Genomic DNA, 20618 nt, shown 5'->3' with positions numbered 1-20618 from the left:
GGAACAGTGGAAATATATAAATGGAGAATCATCTATATATATAAAAGCCTTAGCGACAGGAACTGCTGGAATGACCAGTCGCTATGACATGCACTGACCACCAGGGGGCAGACGCTCAACACAGGAGCTGCCCCCTGGTGGTCAGTGTGCTCCCACAGCCAACCTCCCCCTGCTGACCAACCTCCCACAGTCCCTCCCCACAGCAATCAGGCCCCGATCGGGGGGTCGGCCCCCGGGCTGGGATGGGGAACTGGGGGTGGGTGGCGGGGGAAGTGGTCCCTTTCCCAGGGGTGCCAAGGGCCAGCTCCCTCCTTGGGGCTGGCGGCAAACCGCCTGTGCTCTGTCCAATCAGCCTGCCACCCAGCCGTGGCAGTAAGGGAAGAGGGGGGAGAGGAGGCAGGGAATCGCACAGAGACAACAATGGCAGTGTCCGGGTGTCAGTTCCTTCCACACCCGCCTGGCAACCGTCACCTCCTCTCCGGCCTGGCCCCAATTGGCCCTGGTCGCTGGTCAGGCCTAGGGACCAACCCATGCATGAATTTCGTGCACCGGGCCTCTAGTAGTATACAATGGCAGTAACCATCCAAAGTGGAAGAGAGGGAGTCTTGGCTAAGCAGACTGTACTCCCTGGTCTGCTTTCCATATGTCATGTAGGAATAATTGAAGCTATCTTAGGAGACACTGCTTAAGATCAACTAACTCCATTCATACTATTTCATAACTCAGCAAACAACCTTCTAAAACACTTGGCATTCCATGTGGTGGGGCTGTAGGTGAAGGGGGATAGAAACTCTGTGGAAGTTTGTTTTGTCTTAAGCTAAAGGATAGAAAAACAGAGCTATATGTCAACTTAATAAAAGTAGGTAACTAATAATACAAAGTCATTGAAAACAAGAGAGATGGAATCCAGAGCAAAAGTGGAAGAACTGGTGTTTGAAGGAAGGTGGCAATGAACACAGATATAAAAGATGTTGGGGTACCTGTTGCTTTTTAGTACCTTAATGAATATGCACAACAAAACAGAAGGTGGGCTTTTTATTATATAATTCTATTCTGTAGCTTTAGCCAAAAGGTCAGTAAAGGTTACTGTCTAATGAGAAAATCAGACTGAATTCTGCATTCACAAAGTCAGGAATTCTCTAAGATATTGTTAAATCAGGTATGTGAAATAACAGTTATCCTTAGATAACCAATAACCACTTTACATTATTTACTGGATTCACAGTACTCTCACATTTAGACATGTAATGTGTGATTTTTGTTTGGAATCTGATGCTAGCAAATCAAAGTAAAAAGACACTTTTTGAGACAGATGTAAAAAATCTGACTTTAAACTGGGTATTGGATTATTACAGTTCATTTTGTTAGCTGTTATAATGGCACTATCATTATGAAAGAAAATATCCTTATATTTAGAGATACATGTGGAAATGTGCAGGAGTAAAACAACATGATACCTGCCTTGTTTTTAAGTGCTTCAGCAAAGAAAAAGGTAGATAAGAAAAACAAATGTGGCAAATATTGATAACTACTACTGAATCTGGGTAAAGGTATTTGGGGGAAAGGGAATCCCTGTAGTCTATTTTTCTATGTGTTTTGACAGTTTTCATAACATTTAAAAAAAATGTTTGTTTCTGATTATAGAAAAAGTCTTAATAGATTATTAACATGACTTTGTCATCCAAGTCTTTTTATTAAGGGAGGAAAATGTCTATACATTTTCATGTCAATGATGTCAATACTACTGAGGAAATATTCAAAGCTAATTTTTTAAATTCAGAAGTATAGTTTTTACATTATCCAATTCTTTCAAAAACTAAAGTTACATCTTACAAACTCTCTTCAAAATCCATGGCTTCTCCTTACCACCTACAACCCCAAGCAACTCTGTAGGGGGCAACTGTGATATTGTGTTAGGAGATGAAGGCAGAAGCAGCCTTGGGCATTATATCACCTAACCAAGAAGAAAACTGCAAATTAGTTACATAAATATTGTTATAACTGATTCAAGCCTTTTTTTTTAATCCTTATAAATTATTTGGATAAGAAAGATAAGAAAAACAATTTATATATTATGAATATTAAATAAATCAAAGAATGATAACACTACTTGGAAAAACTTAATATTGGCTACATAAATTTCCACATACATCTCCACCTCTTTCCTCTGAAACATTTACATAAGCAAACTTTTTTAAAAAATCAAATCTATATTGAGAACCTGTATAGTATCAAAAGGCCTACATAAATAGAAGACATATTTTGACTTTTGTTATGTATAACCAATTAAAGAAATAAAACTCAGTGTTTTCTTTTTATTAAACGTAATCAACATTTATAATCTTAACAATGACAAAGTATCTTGATATTCAATTCTACTTACCCCAAAGGTTTTGGTTTGTGCGTATCTAAGGAGTGCAACTGACATCTCTTGTTCTTTTTACTTTTTGGAATAGCATCTATCATGTCATTTAGTTTGGACCTAATTAAAAATAAACCATTAAAGGTTTGATTAATATTTATTTTTCTTGCCCTGGCCGGGTAGCTCAGTTAGTTAGAGCATCGTCCCAATACTCCAAGGTTATGGGTTTGATCCCTACTCAGGGCACATACAAAAATCAACCAATAAATGCATAAGTAAGTGAAACAACAAATCAATGTTCCTCTCTCTCTCCCCCTTCTCTCTTTCTAAAATAAAATGAAAAATTGTTTAAATATATTTATTTTTCTTTAAAATTTCCAAATATCTATTTACCACCTTTTACTATATTTAAAGTATTATAGACACATCACTTAGAAAATTTCTTATCAAACTAATTCTAATCAAAAAGAGTCTGTACACTAGCCTTCCCATTCCATTCTGTCAAAATGTTAAGATACCTGCTCTATTCAACATACTCTTTCTCCCAGATTGCATCTGTCTCATTCATCCCCTGCATCTGTACTTTAGCAGTGTACCTGAAACATTTTATTTGATTGCTACCTCTCAGTCACCTTCCCTTGTCCAAACATTATCTAAATATATACTAACTATCCTTGATGAGAAGCCATCAACAGAAATTTTATGCAAATACAGAATATCTATAGCTAACATCCACACCTTACATCCAACTAATCAAGAAAGCCTGTAAACTCTAACTTTATATCCAGAATCAAATCACTTCTCATCACCTCCATCACCACCACCATCCTGGCCCAACTTCTCTTCTCTAGCTTAGACAATGGCAACAGCTGGCCTCCCAAATGGTCTTTTTGCCTTTACATTCCAAGGCTTCACACTTAACAGCTGGAATGATTTTTTCAAAACAACAATCACATTATGTTATTCTCTGTTCAAAAACCATCCAAAGCTTCTTTTCTCAGACAGAATAAAAATCCAAAGTCTCTACCACCACCTCTAAATAAGAAAGCCCCAGGGTTTGGTCTTCAGACCTCTTCTCTTTTCCTATTTGTACACTCTTCGATGATCAAATCTCATAGCATTGTCTTAAATTTTACATGTATGTGTCTGTGTCTAATATACCATATATTTATATACTATATATTTATATACTATATATATTTATATATTATAGTTGTATTTTAAACATATATACACATATATGCATGTATGTGTGTGTGTGTGTATATATATGTGTATATATATATATGCTGGTTACACAAATTTACATCTCTCAGTCAGAGCTCTCTGAACTCAACTTGGATGCCAAGTTGGTATCTCAAACTTAACATAGCCAGCCCTGGCCACGTAGCTTCGGTTAGAGCATCGTCCTGATATGCCAACGTTGTGGGTTCAATCCCAGTCAGGGCACATACCAGAATCAACCAACAAATGCACAAATAAGTGGAACAACAAATCAACGTTTCTTTCTCTCTCTCAAATCAATAATTTTTTTTAATGCTCATGCCTAACCACTTCTTTGGGACCTTATTTCCTTATGAAGGCTCCCTTATCATGTAAAACTTTCATCAAATTTAACATGTCCAAAAGTGAGCTCTGCAAAATTGCTCCTTCCACTCTTATCCATCTCAGAAAATCAGAAAATGGAAACTATTTGTTCTGAGAATCATCCCTGATACCTTCCTCCACATCCAATCTATCTAAAAATCATATTGGCTTATTCCTCAAAAATACAACCAGGATTCAACCATTACCTGTTATCTCTCACATGGATTATTAAACAGCCCGTTTCTCTGCCTTTTCTCCATCTTTCCATTTATTCTCAACACAGAAGTCAAAGTAACGCAAACTTCAAATCAAAACCCTCCCAAATCTTCCCATCTCACTCAGAGTAAAAAAGGCCTCAAGATGCACTACATAATTGGGCCTTTATTACTCCTCTGACCTCATCTTTTATTACTATTCCCTTCATTCATCTGGCTCCAGCTGTTCAATGGCTTCCTTGCTGTTCTTCAAACATGTCAAGAAACCTCCAACTTCTGAACCTTTACACTTGCAGCTCCTTCTCTTCCCCCGGATATCTACATGGTTCACTCACCTCATTCAAGTCTATATTCAATGTTATTTTATAAGAGGCCTTCCCTAACCATCCTCCGTATTAATTCTACTCACTCATTCTCTATCTTCCTTACTGATTTTTCTCTGCAATATCATATGTGACAAATTATGTATTTGTTTATGGCCTGCCTATGCCCACATGAAAACAGAAATTTTATTGTCATTGGCACATAAGTTACTCAATAAAATTACTGATTTGGAATCAAGCTTTGTTCCAACCAAATTTAGAATAAAAGCTACCACTGTCACCAAGTTAAAAAATTTAACAAACCCATTTTTTCCTAATTGATTATACTTACCCATGTACATAAAATAATGTATAAAGTTTCTTTGCATCAGTCATACAGCTTCGAGTTACAGATAAGACTCCCTTGGGCCCTATTGTCAGGGGTTCAAGGGCAGGATTTCCAGACTCTACAAGCTGGGAAAAGAGGCGCTCCACACTGCGACGACAACCAACACATGGGACAAGCTGAGAAAGTGCACTCAAGACTTCACGTGATGTCACCACCATGGCAATGCTTAGATCTTGTTGTTTAAGCATACTATGTCGCTGAGAGAAAGAAAAATGAAGAATCCTTAAGAAACACATAAAATTACTCTTTCACTATTACTTCTGGTTCCTATCCTTGTGCATTAAGTACAACTTGGGCAAGGCTTGCCATCTCTATCTGCAGCTGAGTCAAAAAAAGCAAAGTAGCCTGGCCAGTTTGGCTCAATGGTTAAGCATCCACCCATGAATTAGGAGGTCGCGGTTTAATTTCGGGTCAGGGCACATGTCTAGGTTTTGGGCTCAATCCCCAGTAGGGTACATGCAGGATGCAGCCGATCAATAATTCTCCCTCATCACGGATGCTTTCTGTCCCTCTCTCCTTCTTCCTAAAATCAATAAAAGCATATTTTTTTAAAAAGGCAAGGTGGTCAGCCTTGTCCATACGATACTGAGTTTGCTGCATAAACTCCCCTTTCTAGAAACTAGGTTATAAAAAGCTCTGCTTAGGATGTGCCCCAGCATAGCAAAAAGAAGCCCTGCATTTGGAAATTTAGTGTTTATTCAAGTATTAAGTTTAGTACTCTTGCTTTAAATTGAAAAAAAGAAAAAAAAAAGTAAGACAATACAGCTTTACAATGTCTTCTCAACTTTTAAAAACACACTATGTTTAGCTATAGGAGTCAAGTTAGGATGGTGATCATGTAGAACAGCAATTCTTAACCTGGAGGTATGGACAGGTGTGTTATGGATTAGTGGGCGAGAACAATGCCTATCGTACCTATGTAGGAGCCTGCAATGAGTAACTAATAGGCTGGTGCATATGAATGTTATCTGTCGGCTATGACAAGGTTGAAAAATGACTGAGAACCACAGCTGTAGAGAAACGGGCAAAATTCTAGTAAATAACTTCTACCTGGATGGAGTTATAGTTACACTATAAGTAATGCTTCCAGCTTTATTAAAACCAGATGAAAAAGTTTATACCTAAAATGAATTTTTCTCACATTTACTATTAACCATTCATTCAAAGTTTACTCCAAAAGTAGAAACAGAATTCTGAAATAAAGTAACAATTTATCCTCCATTATCTTAATTATATATAGTGTATTATAAAGTATGATACTGCATAAGAATTAAATAATCAAAAAGCTCACAACACAGGATTAACTTTTTTTACTTGAATAAAAATTACTATAAAAGAAAATCAACAAATTCTCAATGAAAAGTTGTATACCTTATCTTTAAAAACCAGGAAAAATGACATGGTGAAATTAAAGCCTTATAGACATGTAAAATGTTAACACACCAAAATCTAATCTCTTTCACATGAAAAGTACATAATTCACAGTAGCAATAATAAAAGAAAGCAACTTCAATGTAATCTTAAGACCTAGAGAGCCCTAGGTAAAACAAAATTAATACTTATGGCTAAAATTTTCAATGACTCTTTAAAACACACACACACACACACACACACACACACACACACACACACACACACTTTAAAAGATTGGGTTTTAAAACTATTACCTGAATGAACTGCTTTAGCTGTGTACCATTATTTTGATGGCCATCAAGATTTAAAACATTGTCAGGAAATTCCATCACCATCTTAATATGCAAAAGAATAAAAATCAATTATTATCTCTTCTTTGAACACTTTACAGACTATTTTACAAACTCTTAGGACAGAAAGACACCCCTCCCCCCCACAAGCCAGATTCTCCCACCTTCCATCCTGCCCTCTGCCAAAAAAAAGGTGTTTTTTGTTTGTTTGTTTTTAAAAATCCAAGTTATACAAGTTTCTAAAGCCAGAAAGAGTTATAGCCATTAGGCACAAAAACACTGAAGTCAGGCGGATATGATTTCAAACCCCAGTTCTGTTGCTTACAATCTATGTCATAACTCTGGGCAAGTTACTTAACCTGTCTGATTTTCAGTTTCCTCGTTTGTAAAATGAGATTACATAATAAATTTTAATATCTTTCACCTAGTGAATTGTGAGGATTAAATTATATCTTAAAGTGTTTGTTGCGGTGGCCTATGATAGCATTTAACCTTACATTTTAATTAAATACCTTGACATTTTTAGTTATTCCTCTTAACTATGGAATTCAGTAAATCTCATAATGAAATGATCATATATATATGATACATATATCACATATGAATGAGGACTCCAATCAGTACTTGGCACATAGTAAATGTTTGTTCTAATTATGAACAAAAAGGGTACACTGAGGTATTTATTCAATTATCAAAATTCATTACCAGAGGAAGAGAAATATAAAAAAGTTTAAGAATATTTCAGGATATCAGATAATGGGGAATTAGTAATTAACACATTTCAATGATCTGTAATAGCACTGATATTAAGAAGTACCGTAGTTAGGAGCTATTATAACTAGGATATCACCAAATGAAAGCAACCCAATTTCAGAGATGTTAAAAATATGGAAAAAAGTTTGCCTTCAAGACAATGAAATAAAGTAACACATTTATATCTTAATTAAAACATTGTAAAAGGTATTAAACATACTGTGCTAGAACAAACTTCTATTTCCAGATGACAAGGGCACAAACTCCTACACACCCGAAGAGTGAAGTCAGGTTTAAAAGAGACCCATTTGAGGCAGAAACAAAACGCTAAAAAACCCCACCCAGTTGAATGTGATCTTAAAAAGATTCCTCCCTTCAACCAGCAACACAAAGACCTGCTTCTTTAATGGAGGTAACCATTCTTTCCCCCCCATATTAGAAATGAGAGCCTTAAAAGATGCTTGTTCTAACAATAAACTAAGAACTGAACAACTAAGACAAGTGTAAACAGTATGTAAGACCTTTTTTTCTTTTTAAATATATTTTTGTTGATCTCAGAGAGGAAGGGATAGGAGAGTGAGTGAAATATCAATGATGAGAGAGAATCATTGATCAGCTGCCTTCTGAACGCCCCGACTGGGGATCAAGCCTGCAACCCGGGTATGTGCCCTGACTGTGAATCAAACCATGACCTCCTGGTTCAAAGGTCAATGCAGAACCACTGAACCACACTAGTTGGGCAAAACACAAATAAATTTAACTGTCAAGTCACAAAAAAAGTATAAGATAAACTTTTAAAGCCACTTAACCAAACACTGCCAATCACTCCAAATCTACTATTTAAGCAACTAACACCTTGATTTGCATTTTCTCTTTGCTTGATACAAATGTATACCATTTCACCACATATTAATTGCTACCATACAAAAATATTTTTTAAAAATTATCTACAGCCCTAGCCAGTTAGGTTCAATGGGTAGAGCGTCGGCCCGTGGACTAAAGGTCCTGGGTTCAATTCCAGTCAAGGGCATGTACCTCGGTTGCAGGTTCCCCAGCCCTGCTCGGGTTGTGTGCATGAGGCAACCAATCGGTGTGTCTCTCTCACATCGATGTTTCTCTGTCTCTCCCTCTCCCTTCCACTCTTTCTAAAATTCAATGGAAAAATATCCTAGGGCTATATTCCAAGAAACCAGAAACACCAATCAGAAAGGATATATGCACCCCCATGTTCATAGCTGTACAATTTACAACAGCTAAGATTTGGAAACAACCTAAGTGCCCATCAGCAGATGAGTGAATTAAAAAACTGTGGTACATCTACACAATGGAGTACTATCCTATCTAATAAAAGAGTAATATGCAAATTGACCATACCTCCAGTACACCCACAAGCCATGCCCACCAGCCAATCAGGAGTGAGTATGCAAATTAACCCAACCAAAATGGCTGCGGCCACAGAGAGAGCAGGGGGATTGGGTTTCCCCGGCAATGGAGGAAGCCAAGCTTTCTGCCTGCCCTGGCCAGCCTAGGCCTCCACTCAAGGCTACAAAGTTTCAATTATAGAAGATAAATAAATTCCAGATACCAGGGCCTCCACTTGGGTCGCCGGGGGGCATGGCCAGCCTGCAAACCACCACAGGCCCCTCACCCAGGCCGCCCCATGCCCCAAGGGAACCCCCACCCTGATCCGGGACACCCTTCAGGGCACACCAGCCGGCCCCTACCCATGCACCAGGCCTCTATCCTAACTAATAAAAGAGTAATATGCAAATTGACCATCACTCCAACACACAAGATGGCTGCCCCCATGTGGTCAAAGATGGCTGCCACAAGATGGCCAGCAGGGGAGGGCTGTTGGGAGGGACCAGGCCTGCAAGGGAGGGCAGCTGGGGATGATCAAGCCTGCAGGGGAGGGCAGTTAGGGGTGACCAGGCCAGCAGAGGGAAGTTGGGGCACCGGGCCTGCAGGGAAGGGCAGTTGGGGGGAACCCAGGCCTGCAGTGGAGAGCAGTTGGGGGGAAAAGGCCTGCAGGGGAGGGCAGTTAGGGGTGACCAGGCCTGCAGGGGAGGGCAGTTAGGGGTGACCAGGCCTGCAGGGAGGGCAGTTAGAGGCAAACAGGCTGGCAGGGGAGCAGTTAGGCATCAATCAGGCTGGCAGGGGAGTGGTTAGGGAGTGATCAGGCTGGCAGGCGGAAGTGGTTAGGAGCAATCAGGTAGGCAGGCAGGCGAGCAATTGGGAGCCAGCAGTCCTGGATTGTGAGAGGGATGTCCGACTGCCCGTTTAGGCCCGATCCTACCGGGATCGAGGGGTCCCAGATTAGAGAGGGTGCAGGCTGGGCTGAGGGACACACACCCCCGTGCACAAATTTCATGCACCGGACATCTAATGCCGCTATAAAAAAGAAGGAACTTTTACCATTTGCAACAGCATGAATGGAACTGGAGAGTATTATGCTAAGCGAAATAAGCCAGTTGGAGAAAGATAAGTATCACATGATCTCACTCATATGTGGGATATAATGATGAGAATAATTTGATGAACAAAAATAGATCCAGAGACAAATGGCAGGGGAGGTGGGAGGGGGGAGGGTTAGAGAGCAACCAAAGGACTTGTATGCATGCATGTTAGTATAACCAATGGAAAGAGACACTGGGGCGATGGGGGCTTGCCCGGGGTAGGAATGGCTGGGGGGTCAATCAGGGAAAAAGAGACATATGTAAAACTTTAAAAAATAAAAAAATTAAATTAAATTAAATCAAAATTTTTTAAAAAAGAAGAAAAATATCCTCAGGTGAGTATTAACCAAAAAGAGAGAGGGAGGGAGGGAGGTGGAGCGAGGGGAAAGAGGGGAAGAAAGGGAGGGAAGGAAGAAGGGAGGAAGAAAGAAAGGAAATTACCTACACTATTTTAAGATCAAAGCTATCAATTTAAGAAATATTCAAAGTGCCCTGACCAGGAATTGAACCTTTCAGTGCACAGAACAATGCTCAACCAACTGAGAAACTCAGGCAGGGCAAATAGACCTGATTACCATGTATTTTCTAGGTTTCATTGGCATGTATATTACTAAATTTTCTCTTGTACTTACTCTGCATTCACAGTAAATACCCTGACCTTGCTTTACAAACATTTAGGAGAATGGATATTTTGCCTTGCAGTTTTCTGGCCAATCACTATATGCTTAACATTGAGAGATGGTAAGAAAAAGGGGGAAAGGGACACAAAGAAGATAGATGCACTATTTTCCCCCCATTCTTTAAAACCACTTCAGATTCACTTAATCTTCAGATGCTAGCTTACCTAAAGGAAGACAGTCATGCAAAATATTTTAAGCATGGCTTCAAAGAGGAATCATTAGTGCTTTGCTTCACCATGAGGCTGCCTATCCCTGCCTAGCCAAAAATAGAACGAGTCATGGTCCTGAAATTATTGCTTTATAAAGTTTATTGAATCCATTACGCACTTTCACTCTTAAGTATCTGTCCTGGTTTCCACCTGACCATAAATCTGGTTTTTAGAGCATTCTCATAAATTCTCATCAACAATATTGTTTGTATTTATTAAAAACTAGAGGCCTGGTGCACACGGGTAGGGTCCCTAGGCCTGGCTGGCGATCCGGGCCGGCCGGCCTTCCTTCCCCAGCTGCCAGCTGCCGGCTGGGGCCTTCCTTAGGTCCACGCCGCCCCCTAGTGGTCAGTACACGTCATAGGGAGCTAATGAAGTCAAGGTATCCTGGTCGAACTCCCGAGGGGACATTTTGCATATCAGCCTTTTATATATATAGAAGATCATTGTTGCCCAGCCAGAGTGGCTCAGTTGGTTGAGTGTCATCCCATGCACTGAAAGGTTGTCGGTTTCATTCCTAGCACATATTTGGGTTGTGGGTTTGATCTCCAGATGGGAAACATACAAATGCAACTGATCGATGTTTCTCTCACATTAATGTTTCTCTCTCTCTGTCTCCCCCACCCCACCTTCCTCTCTCTAAGCATGTCTTCAGTGAGGCTTAAAAAAATAAATAAAAATCACTGTCACCTCAGTTTTTTTTATTTCATCCTCACAACTATTTGTAACATTACCTTTATCCCTAACCGGTTTGGCTCAGTGGATAGAGCGTCAGCCTGCGGACTGAAGGGTCCAAGGTTCGATTCCGGTCAAGGGCATGTACCTTGGTTGCGAGCACATCCCCAGTAGGAGGTGTGCAGAGGCAGCTGATCGATGTTTCTCTCTCATCGATGTTTCTAACTCTATCCCTCTCCCTTCCTCTCTGTAAAAAATCAATAAAATATATTTTTTAAAAAATTACCTTTAGTAATATTTAGTAAAATTATTTAATCAAGAGTTGAAAGAAAACATTAAATACTAAACTTTTAACAAATGCTAAACACCTAATTTCCAAGTGTCTAACCTTTATTATCTTTTTTTAAAGTCCTATTAAAAACCCTTATCAGAGTTTCTAATCCACTTAGATTGGTTTGAATTAGGAGGGTAAATCTCATTCCAGAAATGCTGTAGCAACATGATAGTATGTATCAATAACTTTATAAAAGATCCTTATCCTTTGATCCAATAATTGTACTTTTAAAAGACTGAGAGAACAAATTTAATGCAAAGGTTTATGCATTATTTATATTCTTATAGTATTAGTTACAGCAAAAACTAGAACCACTTCTATGTCCAATAAAGAATGATTAAATTATGGAATCTCACAACAAAGTATTACATGGCCATTAAAGTTGTTTAAGAATAACGAGAAAATGTTCTCAATATTACATTTAGTGTAAAAAAGCAAGATATAAAATGTTGAGACTACAACTCAACTCTGTATCTCTATGTGTGTCTATCTGAAAAACAGCAAGATGTTAAATGTTCAGAAAACATCTCATATCTGTGTCTATAACTGGAATTACATCAAATGCTGCTATATCCTTAAAAATAATTTGTTTGTTTTGTGATTATTTTTCAAGATTATCATGTAAAAAGTATATATTTTCACTCTATTCATTTTTAAAAGAACTACTCACTTAAAGTTGTAATTTTTCAAAGATTGCTATAAAATAATATCTATCTTCTATCCATCTGCTATTTTATAATTCTAGTAACACTGAAGAGCATTTTGGCCACATAGCATGCCACTTTCCCAAATATTCCAACAGCTTATTTACTTGGGATTTTCCCAAATACACCTACAACAGCACAGTACTCGTTTTCAAACTCACAAATCTTTTAATATATGTGTGTGTGTTTTACTGATTTCAGAGAGAAAGGGAGAGGAAGAGAGGGATGGAAACATGCCTGAAACCCAGGCATGTGCCCTGAACCAGAATCAAATAATGACCTCCTGGTACATGGATCGATGCTCAACCACTAGGCAACACTGGCTGAGCTTCCACATGAGTCTCTTACATGTGGATACAACATCTATACTAATAAATGGGTAATATGCTAATTAGACCTGGAGACCTTCCAGGAGACCTTCCGGACAAAGCCATGGTGGTGGGGCTGAGGCACAGGCGGTTAGGGACGATCAGGCCAGGAGGGAAGGGCAGTTGGGGGTGATCAGGCCAGCAGGGGAGGCACTTGGGGGTGAGCAGGCCGGTGTGGGGGGGGCGGGGACAGTGGTAGCAATCAGGCCAGCGGGGGATGGGGCAGTTGGGGGCAAGCAGGCCAGCAGGCAGAGTGGTTAGGGGTGATCTGGCAGGCAGGCAGGTGAGGGGTTAGGAGCCAGTGGTCCTGAATTGCAAGAGTGATGTCCGGCTGCCGGTTTAGGCCCGATCCCTGTGGTAGCCGGTCATCCCCCAAGGGGTCCCAGATTGGAGAGGGTGCAGGCCGGGATGAGGGACACACCTGCCCCCGTGCACAAATTTTGTGCACTGGGCCACTAGTCCTATATAATAAAAGTATAATATGCAAATTGACCGAACAGCCCAACAGTGGAACGACGCTATGATACCCACTGGCGCAAGGCCAGCCAAGGAAGGTGCAATGCGATTGGTAGGGGGCCCAGCCATCACCCCATGATCACCCCACAGAGGGAGGCCCAGGCCACTGACCTGGGGGCTGCAGGGCGGGGCCTCCCTCTATGAGGGAAGGCCAGGTCCTGGGTGCCGGCAACTGAAGGGAAGGAAGGCCTACTCTTGCACAAATTTTGTGGATCAGGACTCTGGTATCACATAAAAGAGGAGGCTACTTCCTCACATACAAACCTAGTTTCATTTTACAAATACAATTTAAAATAGCCAGTTTAACTAAGGCTAGAAATTGCAGCATCTGTTAAAATGATAAACACATTTGTAACTGACTGTACCTGGATTTAACATCAAGGAGCTAACAAGATTTTAAAACTACTAGAAATAAAATAACACAATGTTTTCTCCTGCCTTACCTATGGATCCTAGAAACAAATACCAAACCAAATGTTAACTTCAGGGATACACTGCTGTCAAACTATCAATGGACCAATGTGCAGAGCATCAACCTCTGCTCTACCTTCCCTCTTCCCCAACAGGTGTTTGCTTTAAGTAGTATTGGTAGAATAGTTCTGAAAGAAATTTGTTTCCCTAAATATAATGCGTTGACAAGAATTTTCACTAACCAGCATTCAATGTCTGTGCAGAAGTTCAAGACAAAAGCAATCAATAGTCCCACTCATTCCCTAGTGATAAAAACCCTTCCAAAATAAAGAAAAATTATACCTTTTCTTTTTTTAAAATATTTTTTTATTTTTTTTTATTTTTTTTTTAATATATTTTATTGATATTTTACAGAGAGGAAGGGAGAGGGATAGAGAGCTAGAAACATCGATGAGAGAGAAACATCGATCAGCTGCCTCCTGCACACCCCCCACTGGGGATGTGCCCGCAACCAAGGTACATGCCCTTGACCGGAATCGAACCCGGGACCCTTCAGTCCGCAGGCCAACGCTCTATCCACTGAGCCAAACCGGTTTCGGCGAAAAATTATACCTTTTCCTAAATAAAATGCTATTTTGAGATATTTAAATTAAGTAAACCTAAGTTGTAGTTGACTTGGTCAGAAGCTCACAATGCAATAAAGGCAAAATTCAAGTTCATATGAATACAACTTCTCTGGAGAAATAAGTACAATAACACATCATAGTGCAAGGTTTTTCTATGGAAATTAGTATCATAGTACAGAGAGTATAAAAGCATTCCCAAAGTTGTCTATTTTAATGTGCTATATATCAGATATATCAATGCTGCATTAACAGTGGTTACGTGGTCATAAGGAGAGAAATCAGTCTCTCTCCTTTTTTTGTAAATACTCAAATTTATGTTGATTTCCTCTACACTATGATATTATACACTCAAAGTAATCTATGTCCAAACCCAAAGGATTTTTTTTAAACTTCAAAGGCATTCTGGGATAAACATAAAAGGTTGATACTAAACTATGTGCTCCAGGAAAGTGTTGGAGGGGGAGTAAAGAAAATTATTGACAAATGAACTCTTAGGTGTTTTCAAATTGAGATATGCACCCTTTAATATAATGAGTGCTAATTTTTTAAACTGCTTAAAATAGAAGTCCAATATACTTTTAATGCAAAAAGTGCAAAAATCGTAACCAAGGCACATTCAAGTATTTTCTAATGCATCAACACAAATTCTATTTAAATCATAGCAGGCCAAATCATTCTACCTTCTCCCAAGAAAACAAAATTTATCTCAGGTAATTATAGATGCTTTAACTTAAAAAGTTCTAACAACTTGAAACCTATATGATCCTATTAACCAATGTCACCCCAATAAATTTAAATTTTTTTAAAGTTCTAACAAATTAAGTCATTCAATAGCTCTTCTAATCCTTTTTAAAATACTGCAGCTCATTCAAGTCTTAATTGAGACTGGCCAACAGAAAGGCAAGAGTGGCATCTCTACAATGACTTGCACTTTATATAAAATTTGGAAAAAATAGACATTAAAAAAAAAATTCAGGAACAAAACAGATCAACTGACTAAAAAAAAAAAAAACGAGAAAATGAAGAGAATAGTTACACCTTATAAAAATAGGCAAATAAGCTTCAGCATAATCAAAATAGATTTCAGAAGATATTGTGAATAGATTCATTTCATTTCTTAGGAAATAGTGGCAAGCAACTGCACTCATTTCCTGTTCAGGTTCAATTCAAATTTCTGCCATTTCCTTTTAAAGGAAATACTACAGCAACACAGGGCAAAGGGCCTGTAATACTGTACTACCACCAAATCTAAAAAAGAAAACTACCCAGAACTAGGTTTTGACATTCAAGATGAACAATCAGTTTTTTATTGTGCTTTTACACCTTCGATAATTTTGCTTCCTTATAAAACAACAACACTAAAGACTAATGCCAAAAAGCCCATTTTGAAGAGCCATGGCCTAGCAGTAAAGTCATTTCTTAGAGTTTTAATGTAGAAGACAATACAATACTATTTACAACGAAATCAGATCACTTAAGTGGAATTTTTACTGTGCAAGAGCATGTCACTGTGTCCTCAGTAATTATACTTATGCAGTGAGAGTTGTAGTATTAAGATAGACAATATATAGGTACCAATGTGGCTGTGACATTTCCAGATAATTAAGCCTCCCCGAGGGTAGGTGGTTTCTGTAAGGCACAGGCCCTAAACGCCCAAGATCCTTCAACCCCTCTCCGAGGCGCGTGCTTTGGCAAAAGCAGCGTCTCCGAAAGAGATAGGGTAGAGGAAAACGGTTCAAAAAGGAAGGAAAGCCTGGGGAAAAGGGCTCACAGTGGGTACAGAGCGCTAGGGGCCTGCAGAGGTTACCGAGGGACCCACTGCAAAGGCTAGTTGGTGGGGCCTGCCGGAGAAAAGGCCTCGCCTAGGAGTTGCAACACACTCTTTCTCCAGTGCGCAGCGCTCAGCCTGGGGGAGGGGGAGGAGGGAAACAGCTGCCAGGGAGCGGAGAGCCCGACCCGGCCCGCTCACCGTGAGGGTGTCGTCTATGTAGAGGGGAATCTGCCTCCTCTCGAAGGGGAACTCCTCTTCCCCGTCCCTGCACACTGCCACCAGTCGCGCCATCGTCCCTGACGCTGCCGTTGCCACCGTCACCACCTACTCCCAGCTGCCGCCGAGGCTGCTCCTGCTGCCGCCGCCTCCTCCCAGCTCCTGCCTGCAACAGCCAAATGCCGCGAGCTTCAGCACCCGCCGCCGCGCAGCACATTCGCCACGGGGGGCAGGGAGAAAAGCCGGAGGGGACTGGAGAGTCAAGCTGCGTTTCCCATCACCCGATTCCACACACGCTCATCCAATCAGCGCCGAGCGTGGACGGGACCCGCCCCCTCGCGCCGCGGGCCCTCCCAGCCCCCCCACCGCGGCCGGCCTCCAGTCAGGGTCCAAAGGAGAGGCGGAAGGGACTCTGCGGCCTCGGGGCCTCCCCGGCCCGTCACCGGGGCCCTGGCTCCAGGACCATCACCCAATGCCCGCTCCCCGCCGCTGGGGAGCCCATAGCTGACCCCGTTCTCCCCCTTTCTTGGCGCGCCCCGCCCAGCCAGTCCCCTGGGCTGCAGTTGCCCAGTGCGACCCCGCCCCTGGGAGGGGTAGACCCCGCCTCGGCTCTGCGGAGTCCGAGGAGGAAGGTTCAGACCCTTTCCTCACCGTTCTCGGAAAAGGCCTCTGGGCTCTGACCTTCACCGTTTTCGTGGTCGCCTCCCTGACCCCCACCTTTGCTCCCCGTTACCGGCTGACGAGGCCCGCGTCAGGACCAGCCTGGGCGGGAGTGCGGCGCCGAATGCCGTTTCCCCTCCGGTATCAGCCGCTCGCGCCACGGGGAGTGGGGGAGGGAGGGCGGGGGACTGGAGGAGGGTGGGGCCAGGAGTGGCGGAGAACGCCGGGCGGGGCTCCTCCTCCTCTCGCGAGACTGGACACCGGCGCTGCCGGCTCTGCAATTTCAAAACCCTAGTGGCGGGGTTGGGGTGCCCCCCAGGCAGTCTGGAGCCGGGTGGCCGGCGCCCTCCCCCTAGACTAGCTACTCAAATAAATCTGAAACAGGGCTGCCAGGAATGAGTGAGTGGGCCTCAACCTCTGGCCGCTGCCGCGCGGGCTAGGAGCCGCTCTCCCGAGGACCGAGGGGCGGAGGGAGCCGAGCGGAGCTGACTCAGGGCCCACCCGAGGGTCGGGCCCCGTGAGGACCCGGGTACCTGGGGAGGAGCTGAGGCTTCCGAAACCCGAAAGGCGGGAATAAGGGAAGGAGAGATGAGCGTCTGCGGGCTAAGAGACACACACTCTGGGCTGGGCTTCCAGGTACTTGACGTCGCTTTCCCAGACACCCCGATTAACCAGGAGCCGGCCGCATCACTGCTTCCCAGACTGCGCTGAGATCCCGCCAAGCAGGCCGCCAGTTCTTAAGCGCTGAGTTTTCTGTAGTCGTTGTCACACTTAGAGGCAAATAGACGATTATGTGAGAGTGGCTTGTGTCCTGGCCAGAGAAACTTCTTGGGTTGGGTTAATATTAACTCAGGGACTCAGACAGGACACCAGTTCCCTTGGGCAAAGTACTGGTACTGGCCAAAGGCTCTCCCTTCTCGCCCTCCTGAGAAGCGGAGCTGCCGGAAAGACAGTTCATCTACACTCATGGTGCCACCGTGTAGTCACTTCCTACCCTGAAGGCTTTGAAGGCCTGTTACAAAGCCAAAATAATTGCTGGGAAGTATTTTGCCTAGGGAAAGTCTTGCCGATTTTAAGGTTAAATCCATTTTCTGCTCTTACAACTAATCCTGATAACATCTGTATTTCCTGGGAGAATAGGCTAGAGCTGTGATACTGACCTTTAAAAAATATTTTGGTCATTACATGCAGTGTTAGAGATTCACAACAAAACCCCATAGTGCATCCTTAGCCATGTTGACTTATGACATTGTGTGGTCACTGTTAGTGCAGGTGACATAATAAACCGGAAGAACCACTGTTCAGTCCCAAAAGTGTGCTTTTCCATTAATTATGTCTTTTGGCCATGTCAGGAGAGCAAAACAGTGTGGTTGTTAGCTTAAATCCAGTAGGTAACTAGGATATGCATGCAGCTTCTGATAGGTTAGACCACATAGCCAAAATTAGGGCATTTTTAGAGAATCTTCTGTTTTATGTAAAAACAATCCTAAGGAAAAAAGAACACCGTGGCTTTTAAGACCTAAAGGTGCTCCTATAAAGACTGTCAATTCGCCGAAACCGGTTTGGCTCAGTGGATAGAGCGTCGGCCTGTGGACTGAAGGGTCCCGGGTTCGATTCCGGTCGGGGGCATGTGCCTTGGTTGCGGGCACATCCCCAATGGGAGGTGTGCAGGAGGCAGCTGATCGATGTTTCTCTCTCATCGATGTTTCTGGCTCTCTATCCCTCTCCCTTCCTCTCTGTAAAATATCAATAAAATATATTTAAAAAAAAAAAAAAAAAAAAGACTGTCAATTCATATAAGAACTGTATACCTTTTAAACTTTCTTTGAGTTATGGTTAGTAAAGAACATTGAAAATAAGGTAATAGGTGCTAATTTTAATAACTTTTGTAACTGAGTACACACTGGTAACTAATAAAGAACAGAGAATTTAAATGGGGATTTAAATATAAGAAAAGGATTTAAAATCCAAATATAAAACATAAGGAAACCACAACAATCTCTTTCCATCTGAGATTACCTGGTACTACCTTTGGACAATGTTTCACATACTATAGGTACTCAATACTTAGAAGCCTAAAAAGGTAGATAATTTGCTACCTAAGTTGCTTTCTTAAAGAGGTAAGGAGATAGCCTGGGTGCTACAAATATCAAAATCATATTATAAAATCATATTGAAAATGTTTAGAAAGTTATTTCATTGCAAAACAACTTCTAGAAGTTTTAACTATGTATCTTCTTAATTTTAGAGTATGCACTCATTTTTATTTTCAGTTAGTCTATCTTCAGCAAATATTTCATGACTAAGTATCTGCCTTTACAGAGCTTATCTCTAATTGGCAAAATAAGTGATTACTATATTAAAAAAAAGACTATCATTGCCTACTTTTAAATTTCAGTATTGGCATTGTGAAGGACAAGGTCGAAGGATTTGAAATACCAAGAAGGAGAAAGCAATCAACAATTATTGCTGGTACCTAATAAAGAACACTTAGAATGAAAGAGATGTGACAAATTATCAGCAAAATGCCATTCTTTTTCTTCTTAGGTCCCCAATGTGTGAGAACCAGCTATAAAAATCAGGCATAAATGAGATATGACGGTCCTCCAAGCTACCTGGGTTTAAGACTACAGATTTATTCCTTAGTATTTACCTTCATAAACTAAGGAGCAAAGTATTTTTTGTATGATGTATACAACATGTATAACATTGATGTTCAATAAAAATAAAACTGGTTGTCATCTCCTAAACACAAAGCTACTGATATATATATGATAGATATCCTCTTTATAATTGTGTAAAATTAGCCCTGACCGGTTTGGCTCAGTGGATAGAGCGTCGGCCTGCGGACTCAAGGGTCCCAGGTTCGATTCCGGCCAAGGGCATGTACCTTGGTTGCGGGCACATACCCAGTGGGGAGTGTGCAGAAGGCAGCTGATCGATGTTTCTCTCTCATCGATGTTTCTGACTCTCTATCCTTCTCCCTTCCTCTCTGTAAAAAATCAATAAAATATATTTTTAAAAAATAAATAAATAAATAATTGTGTAAAATTAAAGTCATGGGAATGACTCACTTTCTGAAATCTTAGACCAGATTTTATGCTTTTTTTCTTTCCCTCTCCCTTCTCTGGCCTCAAATATTGATAGTTGAAGAGAAAATTGAATTAATCATAATTGTCACTATATTAACCATAATTGTCACTATATTAACCATATTGTTTTATGTGGTAAAATCAATAGCAGAATGTTATTATTTAAATTACCATGGTTGTCCAAATCTGTAAATTGGGTTTTCTTTTTAATGAGCTAACAGGATAAATTTAAATGTATTTTATTGATTTTTTACAGAGAGGAAGGGAGAGGGATAGAGAGCTAGAAACATCGATGAGAGAGAAACATCGATCAGCTGCCTCCTGCACACCCCCCAATGGGGATGTGCCCGCAACCAAGGTACATGCCCTTGACCGGAATCGAACCTGGGACCCTTCAGTCCGCAGGCTGACGCTCTATCCACTGAGCCAAACCGGTTTTGGCTAACAGGATAAATTTAAAAGGAAAATGTCCACAAGTTAAAATGTAAAACCCTTGAAGGCAGGGACTTTGTCTTATTTTCTGTTCTTTCCTAGCACTTACCTGTACCTGATACATTGGAGCTCAATAA

At 41.2% G+C, this 20618-nt stretch overlaps 1 protein-coding gene across 15 annotated transcripts in view; it reads right to left on the bottom strand.

The window, feature by feature from the left end:
- GGNBP2 (gametogenetin binding protein 2) overlaps positions 1-17157 on the bottom strand; it is a 30206-nt gene extending 13049 nt beyond the window's left edge. For 4 of the 15 annotated variants that reach the window (XM_080680974.1, XM_080680987.1, XM_080680983.1 and 1 more), the window contains exons 1-5: positions 16949-17125; positions 16280-16463; positions 6543-6623; positions 4819-5072; positions 2384-2482 (exon numbers count right to left, since the gene is read on the bottom strand). In XM_080680974.1, the coding sequence (XP_080537100.1) occupies positions 2384-2482; positions 4819-5072; positions 6543-6623; positions 16280-16372 (527 nt within the window). In that variant the 5' untranslated portion in view covers positions 16373-16463; positions 16949-17125. Of the gene's footprint in view, positions 1-2383; positions 2483-4818; positions 5073-6542; positions 6624-16279; positions 16599-16948 lie in introns of those variants that run through there. The other 11 variants (XM_080680982.1, XM_080680988.1, XM_080680985.1 and 8 more) reach the window with 6 other exon arrangements.
- Between the last annotated feature and the right edge of the window lie 3461 nt (positions 17158-20618).

Source organism: Plecotus auritus (genome assembly GCF_963455305.1).
Source record: "Plecotus auritus genome assembly, chromosome: 7".
In the NCBI taxonomy this organism is placed as follows: Eukaryota; Metazoa; Chordata; class Mammalia; order Chiroptera; family Vespertilionidae; genus Plecotus; species Plecotus auritus.
This window is presented reverse-complemented; position numbering and strand designations above follow the sequence as displayed.